The 12,396-nt window shown below is 38.9% G+C and overlaps 1 protein-coding gene across 1 annotated transcript in view; it reads right to left on the minus strand.

The window, feature by feature from the left end:
- Positions 1 to 12,396, minus strand: part of SH3GL2 (SH3 domain containing GRB2 like 2, endophilin A1) — an 87,005-nt gene that overhangs the window by 9,125 nt on the left and 65,484 nt on the right. The window contains exons 2-5 of the mRNA XM_065661536.1: positions 10,044 to 10,112; positions 7,719 to 7,791; positions 2,298 to 2,441; positions 329 to 462 (exon numbers count right to left, since the gene is read on the minus strand). Of these exons, the coding sequence (XP_065517608.1) occupies positions 329 to 462; positions 2,298 to 2,441; positions 7,719 to 7,791; positions 10,044 to 10,112 (420 nt within the window). The remainder of the gene's footprint in view (positions 1 to 328; positions 463 to 2,297; positions 2,442 to 7,718; positions 7,792 to 10,043; positions 10,113 to 12,396) is intronic.

A 12,396-nucleotide genomic window follows, 5' to 3' on the forward strand; every position in this document is an offset into this window, starting at 1 on the left:
TGGTGTGCTGTTAACATTAAAAAAAGGCCATGCAGAATGTGTAACTGCAACTGCCAGTCTGTATAGTATATACACAAGTTTAAAGCTTTTTAACTCTGATGCACAATTATCTGAACACTATGTTTTTTCCCAACATGTTTAAAATAAAACTCTATTAAAAGCAGTTTTGCAACAGAACTGAAAAGTAAAACTCAAGTCAAAAGAGATTATAATCAGATCATCTCTAATTCTGAAAGCCCATTTTAAACCACACAACTACCATAAAACTTCTAACATATACACAGTCTACACATTTGGTATTATTAAAATGCCACATTGAGGACAATACCTGTATTTCTCTAAGATCTTTGTCATGGAGATTCTGAAGTGGGTCAATGAAGTTTTGTTTCACTTCCATGTCGAGAGAGTCCTTGACCTCTGAAAGTTCTTTCATAGCTTCTCCGACATCTGCAAGTGCTGGTCCTGAAAGAATATATGTCCAGCTTGTTTCGAAATGAAGTTACAAACCACCTTAGAATGAAACTGAGTCATACCATTTCCCAAGTTTATCAAAGAAAAAGAGTACAATACACTGTCTGAAAGGACAACATGGATTTCACACGTCAGCAGTCCCCAGCGATTATGCCTTGCAACACAGCTGAACTTGAGGATCTATGCTGCATCAGGACAGCTTTCTCCACACCCCATGGAAGGGTTGTATTCTATTTATTCCTCACTCTGGTGAAGCAACCATGCTAAAACATAATTATCTGTATTTGCTCCAGTGTTGCCATCACCAGACACTAAAGCGCATAGGAAAACAGCTCTAATGCAAGTTTAGGTCTCCTTGTTTCTATCAGTGAGACTGGTGACAATATCAAATATAAAAATTCTTAATAATTTCACAGAATTATTTAATGAAAGGGTTTTTTTGATGAAACTGATGATTTCATTCACCTACTCAAGTTCATAAACTTCAAGAGCAATTAGCTGCTTTCTGAGATTTCCTCCAAGATTGAAGGCCATAAATATTACCACTCTGCACAAATTTACATCCTCTACATAAAAACAAAAGCAAGAGGCTCAAAAATACCCCCCTGGTTTGGGGTGTAGGTTGGTAGGAAAAAAAAACCCCATATATATTTTCAAATAATACAAAGGGTCTTCAAACCTAGAAATGTGAGAAGTCAGGAGTTTTGTCTCTCAAGCAGGGGATACCAGCAATGCACTGCAAAACTAGAGAGCTTGCCAGACCCAGATGAAGAGTGACAAACAGCCAGAATAGCTGTTATTAGTTAAGGACATGAAAATAGTTGTTCTATATACTCTGCTGCATGCTACCGCAATCATCAGGGGATATACAGTGATTTGCAAAAACTAAATTCTATTAGTTCTTCATTTTTCCTTTAAAAATGCATTTGAAATTTAGCAAATGAGAGGCAAACAATAAAAAATCAGTAGTCTTTAGCACAAACCAACCTACATCTGCCAAGCTAACTAGTAAATTATATAAAACAAACAAGAAAATATCTTTTCCATTGCAGATGTCTTTATATCAGGAGCAACACATTATGAAGATTTAAATAGGAAATGGAATTTTCAAAGACTTGAAGGTCCTGCGTGTTGCTGTATAAAAATTTGGCCACGGAAATTTGTGTGATAAAAGCTCACACAAATAGGAAAGAAAGACAAAGGATCCTGTCATGTATGTCCTTGTTTTTAGTTGGACCTCTACCATTGAAGAACACTGTTAAGTCTCAGTTTAACATTTCTAACTCAGGCAGCTATAAACTTATTCAATGCTTGGAGGGAGGAGTGGTTGACAGATAAGACGGGAGTATTCACTAGTGCCTGAAAGTGTAGAATTTCATCAGAAAAAAGGTCTATTAAAAATATATCAGCCTTTATTCTTTGCCTGTAATGACAACATTTATTATAAGGATTCTGAGGACAAAGGGTTTTACTGTACACATGCATAGACAATATTACAATTTCTGAACACGTACATCTTTAATCCCAATACATCCCCAGCAGTGTAGTCCATGACAGAGTGCCTAAAGCCTATATGGATATGGGTCCAAATGGAAACAATTTTACTTTCATCCACAATAAAAAAAACTCTAGTCCAAATCCACAAAAGATATTCAACAGGCCCAGTCCTAGTTTCTCCTTAAAGGAGAAGTCTGATGAAGCATAACTCTGATGCTTCCTGCAGAAGGTGTTCTTTGTAGGAGCACAACACTTCAATAATGAAAGTTATAGTAAATGTTACTACCATATTTATTGCATTATTATGGAAAAGGAAGTAATAAAGTTACCAAAGTTGCATTCTTCTCCAAGCTCTCGTCCAAATTTCAGCATCGCATCTGCCAGCAAGGCTTCAGCCTGAGGGTAACCTGGTCCCTTCTCCTGGCCTCGAATTTTTGACATAGTGTTGATCATGCTGAGTTTAGCTCTGGAAGCTGAAGCAGGCAAGTGACAGAGGTTACAAACATGCAATAGTTTGATTACACAAAAAGGAATGCACTCAGATTTCTATGAGCTACCTACAATGTATTTGAAGGACATTATCTAAGTTTATGACTATGCTTTGTTTTTCATCTATTAATTTTAGAGCAAAGGAATGAAGTGTTGTTGGGCTGACTTTTTTGTCTTCTGCTTGTAGACCAGAGAGGATGCTCTGTCCTGAACTTTAAGTCAAAGCTTCCCTTGAAATCACTTGGACAGAGAAAGCCCAGGTACACTTCCAAGTTAACACGTTCAACATGTGCTCCAGCTCAGGTAGAAAAACCTTTAATTCCCCAAAGCCTATCTTAAAATTCTTGTGTACCAGATGGATTGCAAGTTGAGCAAGCTTTGCTCTGAAGAAAACTTCAGACTAAACTGGAATTTAATCCAAGAATAAACTGCGGTGCCCTATATGTTTTAAATGTTTGAAAGCAGTATTAAATAAAACCTATGTTCCCAAACATGATGTCCAACAACCTCTGAAATTGTTCTTGCTTTTTATGGGGATGTGGGGAAACTCTACTTCAGTAGAGTTTTCAATTGCATTTTAGCCTTGTATTTTATTTCAGATGCACAAATGCAGATCAAAGAAAGCACACAATTATCATAATTGATGAAAACAAAGACAGCAAACATAAAAGAACAAAACTGTTTGATGATGTGCTTTAGTGAATTTTTGCAAGTATAGAATGTGAATGGCCTGCAGAGAGTGAATTAATTAACAGCACTTGACTTCAAATTTTGCCAGCTAAATCCTATCACCAGCAAAGCTGATGCAGGGAGTGTTTCTGCCTACGTTACTGTGTGTGCTACAGTGGGGCAGCTACAAATGCATCTACCTTCCTTTTTGCAATGGCCTGACTTAAGTTTGTTGCTCTTAGTATTTCTGCTTACAACACATTAGTAGCTCACACTTTTGTGTGCTGATTTCACTGGTCAAAATTCAACCTTGTACACATTTCCGCAGCAAAACATGACACTAGCAGTCTGGAATCAACAAGTGCTTGCTCTTAATTTTTTGTGTATCAAGAGACAGTTCTTGTTGCTGAGTATGTTTCACTTTGTGGCATACAAGTGTAGAAATAGACATAGGGAAATCATGTAAATGTAAATGTCATAGTACTTATTTTGCCTGAGAAACAGCTATGAAATTGTAACATTTTTTTGACATACAGTAAATATGTTTTTGTAAGCTTTCTCACTGCCCTTGAGTGCCACCAGATCATGCTTTTCAGCATCTGAATTTCTTGATGCCTTCTGTTTCAACTCACTGTAATACTACAATCAGCAGACTGGCTGACTGTTCAGTACAAGCAACTGCATTTTAATAAAGTGTCTGGCTTTCAAAAATGGCATCAAAGTTATGGTGGCAATTAAAAAATACAGAAGTGCAAAAGAAACTAAAATACAAACAAAATCAGTCATGGTAATGAAGGCAGCAAGCTGAATTAAAACAGGAATAAATGAGAGTACTTTCAGAAATAAAATAAAAATATTTTCCCAAAAGAGGGACTATAAAAAAATTAACTGGCTATGTTCTGGACAGGTAAGCAAGAGTAGAAAGAAAAGGAACAGAAAAGAGAGAAAGATGAAAGGACAATAAGGAAGGGCAAGAAATAAATCATAAAGAGAAGAAAGGCAGCATGAAAAATTCATGCTTCAATGATTCATCTAATCTTTTAATAATGATTACATTAGAAACCTGATTTAGTAGGAAATCTTAGAATACATCTACCAGTGGTCTCATTCCACTTTTCGTCTATTAAGGTTGTTTCCAGTAACTTCCACGGGAGCAGAGGTGTTTGTGCTCAGTCAGTCTCGAAATCCCATCTGAGCCCTTTCATTTCTATTGCTTTATTGTGGTACTGTATGTGCTTTCTTCCCTAAGTTATGTTTCTATCTGAGCGAGGATAGGCAGAGATCCACAAAACACCACATGGAAATGACCTGAATACTTGGGTTTTTTCCAGTTGTGGCCCCTCTCCTTTACTTTGGTTTTCATGGTATCACCAATGATTCACCTTAATATGAAGTGTTGACAGCACCATGGCAAATCCTAATATTGCCAGAAGAGTTTGAAAGAAACTTCAGCAGTAGGTTCAACTGATCATTCTTTGTATTTCTAATCTTGTTCATCCTTCACCCTCTTTTTCTTGAAATTGTGGTCATGTATATCTGAATGGAAAGTCTTTGAGCCTTCAACATGTTCAATTTTAGTTACTTTCAGGTTTGTTGTTTTGTTTGTTTTTTGTTTGTTTTTTTTTTTAATTGGTAGGTCTACAAAGCTATCTTTTTCAGTCACACTAACCTCAGCCCAAAATCTCTTTCAATAAATTCACCTTTGTCTCTAATATCCTTTCCCTTCTTTTCCCTACCCTTTCTCCTTACCCCTTCCTTTTTCTTTCCAGCATTTGTTAATTGTTTAGTGAAGTCAGACAATGCTGAATACTTCATTTATTGATCCTTCAAAACACCAATAAGCCAATTATCTTTAGCACTGCAGTACTATGTTATCCAATAATATTGATGTTTTCAGGACACATGTTATTATCAAGTAGTGTATTGGCTACTGTAATAGATGGAAATCTAGCTGACAGTTGATTCCTGCTCATAACAGAGAGACATTAACAAAGTGTTTTTCACCAAAGTATATTCTGTAGAGCATATATGTTTATGTTCATCGTGACAGTTTGTTGGAAAGAGCCAGGAAAACATAGGTGCGCAGTTCTATAACCTTTGTACTTGGCTTGTACTGGGGAGCCTGGCCAAAGCTCTTGGTACAGACAACAGACAGTGAGATCACAAGAAACTGCACAGCCCCACGAGTAAACAATTACTGAGCTGGCATAAAGCTGGTTGTTTTTCTAAGGGTATAACAGCAGAACCCTTTTGCAGCTGAATCCAAAGCCTTACCTATGGGTGTACACACCACACAGGAATTTTCCCAATTACCTGAGAATCTAGGCATCGGCTGCAGCGGGGCTTCCCAGCTTAAGTGTGGGCCTGGATGATGATTTGGTGGTAATTGGTGATATATTTCTTCTTAATCTCTGTTCTCACTATGCAGCGATTGTTTGATGCATACCTGATTTTCCTCTGTGCTTTATTTATGCATGTACCTCTCTGAATTGCTATAGTGTACTTATTCACTAAAGAGATACATGCCTGATTCGTGTTAGTGTGCTTATTCACTTTAGTGTGCTCGTTTAATAAACTATGCATGTTATACAGCTAGTGTATGGTCGTTTTGTTGAGTACCCTGCCTGCTTGCAGAACAGCTACATCCCAAACACTCTTCTCCTTGCGAAACCCAGGTAAACTTTTAAAGACAATCTTCTGTTAAATATTGCTGTTAAATAATTCTTTTTCTCATTCATTTCTCCTCTTTCCCAATGATGCTTCTGGTTTTTATAAGAATGAGAAAGTAAACAGGAAATACTGGAAATCAGCATTTCTGATGCCCCAAGTAAACACCAATATAGTAGGGAGATTTTTTAAAAGGAAATTTTTTATTTTACTGAAAATATTAGTAATTTTCCACACAATTTGTGCCACTATAGAGACATTTTGCTATTGGCAAAAACCAATCTAAGATCAGGTGAGAGCTGAAAAAGATCAGTCCTACTTTCCTCTTACTCCATCTGCTATCTTTGCCCAGCTGTGGAATGAGTAACATGATCTCATTTGATATGCAAGAAATTAGATCTTCCTCCTGCCTATTACAGTTTTAGTTTCCTGATTCTACTTGCACATGCCACAAGCAGATGAGGACATGTATAGCTAGAGCAGGGAAACTGCTCGTTTCTGCAGCACTGCAAACTTAACCTGAGATGCCTGAAATCACACCCTTAGCTACTTCCAGAAATTCAACTTTCTGCTATTGCCGTGAGCCTCCTTCATGATTCACAGCAATCATAATCACTCAGACGTGTCAGGAAGGCAGCCAGAGAAGCACTAAACAGCCAAAGCTTACTACTGAGTCTATACGATGATGCACAACAGCAGCTTCACAGTAGTTAACAATTTTATCACTAGCCCCATGTTTGTCAATTCTACAGCTTTTCCTGCAGAGTGCTTGTTGACAATGAGCAATGAATCTGCAGAGTCAAGTCATAAACAGTATTTCATCTGTTGACATAGAAACTGTTCTAGTCATCACTATTTTCTCTCTAGCAGTTCTTGCACTTGTAAATATTACTCTTCCTTTTTTCAATCTGCTGGCAACATCATCAAATTATCCTCCTTCCCTCTGTTTCCAGCTATGAGGAAACAAATTCCTTATAGTGAATGAAAATCTGGTCTGTACTTCCATGAAACTCTAAGATACTTATGGTAGGTAGAGGGTCCCATCTTACCTTCACGTTATATCTGTTGACCCCATCAGTGAAGACAGCATTGACTTCCTGAACGCTTATGATCCTACATCACTACTCTTGAATTTAATGGTTTACATGATTACAAGAGCTCCAGATCCCCACTCCTTGTAAGGATAATTTGCCAAGAGAGGAGCATGCACCACTCTCTCAGCCCAATCACAAAAACCTTCCTTCACAGAAACCATTCATTTATTTCTGTTGTGAAGGTTCAATTTAGTCATCTTTTATTATGTTCTTTTATCTGCCTTTTTCTCCAATTCAACAGCTCTTTTGCACGCTACCTTTTAGCTCCCTCCTTAGCAACTCTGATGAGGATGAGAAATCCCTAGAGGACTTGGTGAAAGCTCTTGTTATGCCTCCTCCTGCACCCTGGAGGCAGCTGCTTCACAACTTCATCTTTATTCCCATTGTCTGCAAGGACTGCCTGCTCCTTTTCCCTCACAAAGGGACTGCAGAATGCCTCATGCAGACACCCTTACTGTGCCTGATCCTGATCCCCAACTGCAGGCTGACGGCCTCATCCTGTTGCCATACCCAGGCTGGTGCCTGATGCCCAGGGCTGTTGCTGCACCAGTACCCCCCGCTGCCTGGCTAGAGCAGTGGAATCTGCCCTGGCTGCCAGGCATTGCCCTGCTTCCCCTGACGAGTCCATAGCCACCTCCAGCTCCCAAGGAGCCCCACATTGCTCACAGTGCTGACATTCAGATGCCTGCAAGTAAATACACCTATTTCACCAATTTTGTCTTGATCTTGACTGCACCAGTGAGGATGAGATCATTCAGACTATATATATTGGTGAGACAGAGTGTTTTCAAAAAGTGCTGCAAGTACTGTAAGACTGTGAAATTACATTACCTGGATTGGGCTGAAGATACTCTATCGTCTTTGCCATTATCTCCATAACTGCCCTGCTGGTAACATCCACTTTCTAAATGAGAGTTAAACAAAAAGAAACATGAAAAAGACATGTTAAGCAAAAGGAAGACTTTTTTCTTATTGTCTTTTAAAAATAAATTCTTATAAATTCTTTTGACTTAATTTCTGTGTCCCTGAGAACTGCCCCACTACCAGAATGGTGATAATACCAGGAAAACTACCGAAATATGAGTTCAGCATTTCAGTTCAGAGCAGATCCATTCTCAAGTGAGGCCACTAGTACAGAGTACCTCAGGATGTGTTGGGAGCTTGATGTGACTTATTGTATGGTGCTGATACTTTACATAACCTTGGGAAACATCCACAACACTGAATTTTTTTTGATAGAACAGTCACTAAAAACTATTTGAAGAATTAGCCATTTTTGACACCCCCCCCCCCCAAAAAAAAAAAACCCTGACAAAATTACAGGAAAGCCTATGTCAATCAAAACCAACCACCAGTGATAAAATGAGCTGTCTAACTCTTCCAGAGCAAGTTCTGGTAAAATTCAGTCAAGGAAGACTAGGTATCACTCAGTTTCCAGTTTCAAGAAACCTATCAGCATAGATGCACTGGCCGTTGATTTCCCCTGGCTGACTCCATGAAGAAGTTATTTTATATTTAGAAATTTAAAATACTTAAACCTGAAAAGCAGGTTTTTTGCTTTCTTCTACTGTAATAGGAATTTTTGTTTTCTTAAGAAGTACTCTGCATCAGCTTCCTAAGCTGCATATAGCAAAGTATGCAACTATTCTCCCTCTCAGAATCAGGCCTCAAAGGAAAAAAAATGTTGCTTTGGCAGGTTTGGGGATCCCTGTAACCTATTCTGTACTCTGTATTTCTGAAGACACATTGCGTTTCTCTGCAGGGTAGCTCGTGTCCCACAGGGTGAACTCCTTTACCATAATGGCAAGTTCCTACTTTAAGAAAGAACACCTGAGACAGGTTGTTTGCAGCACACTGTGAGTGACGTCTTTCCCGTTTCCTCTTGCCACTGCCATCTGCCAGGTCTTTGCCCTGTGCTTTACACAAAGAAGCAGAAGAGGTCTGCCAGCCCTGGATGAGTAAGTAGCTGAACTGCCTGGTAGAGAGCCCAGAAATGGCTAGGAGGCTGCACAGGAGAGGGGGTGTGGGGAATCGGAAGGCCAGGGACAGGCAGAAGGAGCGTGGCCACTGCCTGCAGATACACTGGCAAAGAACACGGGGCCAGGCAGGGAGTGTGGAGGAAAGCAACGAGTTTACTCCACTCTCTTCTCAATTCTCAGTGCTTTCACCTCCTGGGCCGCCAACCCATGCCGCCCACCACCACTACGTGGGATTCACCCCTGGCTGTTGCAGTGTCCTATTTTCCACTCTAAACCTTGGGCCAGTTTTCTGAATCTTTGTTAACATCTTCCAGTTTCGACAGCAGTGCCTGTACTTGTGGCACATTCAAAGGGAAGCTGGGCAGAAGGGGAGAAACCAACTGTGCAGTACTTTCACAGGAAGAAGTACAAAGCATATGCCCTTCTCCTTTACTTTTTATCTAAGCTTTTTTCCCCATCTCACTATATAAATGTGCAAATAACTTCTGTTTCTCTTGATCAGTTATGTAACACATACCCACCCTACAAATCACCTAGCAGTAACTTGTGTTACAAGATTTGACAGGACCTTTCAAAGTCAAAGCCAGAAAAAACTTGTCCATATTTATCCCTTCAACTGAAATATTATCACCATCACACCCAGCTGTGGCTTTTTCCCTGCCTCCTCCACAGAAACACTCAGTGCTACCACTGCCAGCCTCACCAGGCAGTATGCTGGGGGGTTAACCCGATCTACCCACGTAACTTTGCCAGTAGAGGTTGCGTAACAAGATCTCTGAACGCGTGAGTGAATATCCCACTGTGACTGTCAACCCCCTTTGGCAGACAACTCTTGCTCCTCTTGACTGATGCTCGAGGAGCTGAGAATTCCAGGCACCCTTTACCAGTGAAATTACCATCCTGTAGACAGACTCTTTTTCAGAGATCCTCTACAATGTTTTGACCAAAGCTAATTTGTAGCTGATGTCAGCCTTAATCTCTGAATGAAATACTGGCATTACAAAGAGTGCCATATATTTCATATACCTTGGTTAGAAAAAAAACACACATAAGAAATATAAAGCTCAGTCTGGCAGAACAGAAGTTCAGTCTTTAAATATTATTTGAGTGATTCAGGGACAGAAACTTCGGAAACTGAATGGTAATAAGGGATATACCCTAATGAATTTAGACTTACCCTTTCCATTTCTTTGAAGTCATCATCTAGCTTGGTTCCTTCTGCACCTCCTACTTTTTCACTCACTTTCTGCAGTTAAAAAAAGAACAAAAAACACATTCAGCAATAACTGAAAAATCTAGCCACCTGGGGAAATGTTTTTGGTTTTTTTGTAAGTTGCTACAACAGTCAGACATATTCTTCTTTCTGAAAAACTTATTTCAAACTCACTTTAAACTAAACAATGAGAAAATAATATGTTACTGCTTAAGTTTCAGAGACCCAATCTCCTGCTGATGTCAGAAGTATATTATTATCATGTCTTTGCAAGACCACACCTCTATTTCTCTGTTGAATGAATGTCTGTACCTTGGAACTTATCAAGCAATTAATCATCAATGACAAATCTGTAGTCAGCAGACAGAAATATCCATGGTCACGTGCTCACAAAAAAAGGAGGCACTCTGACAGAATAAACTGGGGAAGGAATCAAAGCTATAAAAAATTTCTCATGAGAGCTGAAAAACAGCCCCAGCTGCTTTGCCCAATGTGTACCAATGCAACACCAACAGCAATGCCTAAGCACAGAGCAAGAAGCTTCCAAGGCTGGACTCCAGTCACTCAGAAGACAACAGGCACCCATAACCCCATGACTAAGAACTCTCAGAAACATAACTGACTTCAGCCACTACCAAACCTTCACCATTAAGAATTGAGTTTCTAAATAAACGTGACATATACAAATGGACCATGCAAGACTTTGCGGCTCACATGAGTTATATAGAAAATACCCATCTGACAGCTCTATTAGAAAGAAAGAAAGGGATCTTTGGTTTCATGTCTTTTGAAAATACTATGTTTTTTATAAAATACTCAGTTTGAAAACTAATTGGAAAATGAATCTGTGCTACTGTTTCATTTTCCTGATTCAGTGGAACACAATAAACTGAGTTTCCACTTACTGTCAGTAAAAGTGACAGTAACAGATTTGAACAGTAACTGCTATGCAGCACCATTCAAAATGGATTATAGCAACTGCGTTGTCAGTCGCAAAGTGGTGTAGTGGTGTAATTCCACAACTAAGTCAGGTGCATATGATCCAGTGAATGGACTGATCTTTCGCTGGGCTGTCATAAGAAATTCATTAGACTCATGATTTTCTGTTTTCTATCCATTTATAGTTCTTTGTAGCGAATGCCACGTAATTCTTCAAACCTTCCTAGGTGCCTCTAAATCATCTTTAGAATGTTGTAATGAAGTGTAACAACTGATTTCAATGAAGTGACTCCTGCAGTAAAAAAGGCGAAACAGAAGAAAAATTGCCATTATTCCTCCTGGTTTCAACCACTGTGTTAACTTTTCTTTAGCCTTCTTTTTGCATGAAAAGGAAGAAGGCTCAGTCCATGATTCAAATGCCATTAATAAAGTCCATACATTTGGTTAATTTTAAATTCAAACTTCAGTTCACTCCAACAAAGCTGCAAGTGCAGCATGGCTAAGCATTTACTAATGCAGGCTATAATTATCTGTGCAATAGGAAATGGCTATCAGCTATGTTTATTTTCTGTCAGCTCCTGGCAAATTAGTAGCCAAAATGGAGCATTAATGAGACCAGTATTATAAAACATCCTGAAAAAACCCAAAACCCAAACAGCAAACAAAGACTTTTACTTATCCCTTTTCCTATACAGGAGAGATATGCAAACCCATGCAGACACTCTCTGAATGCAGATGAGTTTGCATGGTCTGTATTACTGAATTTGTGCCTTGCAGAAGTTAGTGAAGTGCCACAAAAAAATCACAGATTTCAAACTCAACGCTGTTAGGAACAATTTTGCAGTGGCAAAGTGATAGGTTCAATGTCCTGAAAGGTGCTATTCATTTGCAGTTTCTGTGAAAAAATGGTAGAAAAATAAATCATAGAAGATCAGATGCTTTCTTCACCAGCCCTTGAATGAATCTTCTGCAAACGGACCTCCTATTCACATGATATGGCAAAATCTGCACAAAAGCTTTCTACCACCAAGATTTCATGTCCCTGAAAACAGCAGTATGAAAATACACTAGTACTTACATATTCAAACCAGATTTTAAATAACTTGAAGTTCAACTCCAAAGGATACAAAGTCCCCACAGGTAATTAATGTTCCAGCCCTTTTTCAGCTGTAGCTTTACTTCTCATCACTTTGAGGTTCTCTCATAGTTGATGAGGATTTGCAAAGTAATTGCAATTGTAATCCCTACAGATGCCCTGAAGTTCCCACCTCACATCTAGAAACCATAGCAATTACTCCTTCCTTTCATATTCATCATTATTTTAGCTGAGGAATGTATGGCACTATTAATAATGCAGACCTTTTAGTCTGTTAGAATA

Source organism: Lathamus discolor, chromosome Z (genome assembly GCF_037157495.1).
Source record: "Lathamus discolor isolate bLatDis1 chromosome Z, bLatDis1.hap1, whole genome shotgun sequence".
In the NCBI taxonomy this organism is placed as follows: domain Eukaryota; kingdom Metazoa; phylum Chordata; class Aves; order Psittaciformes; family Psittacidae; genus Lathamus; species Lathamus discolor.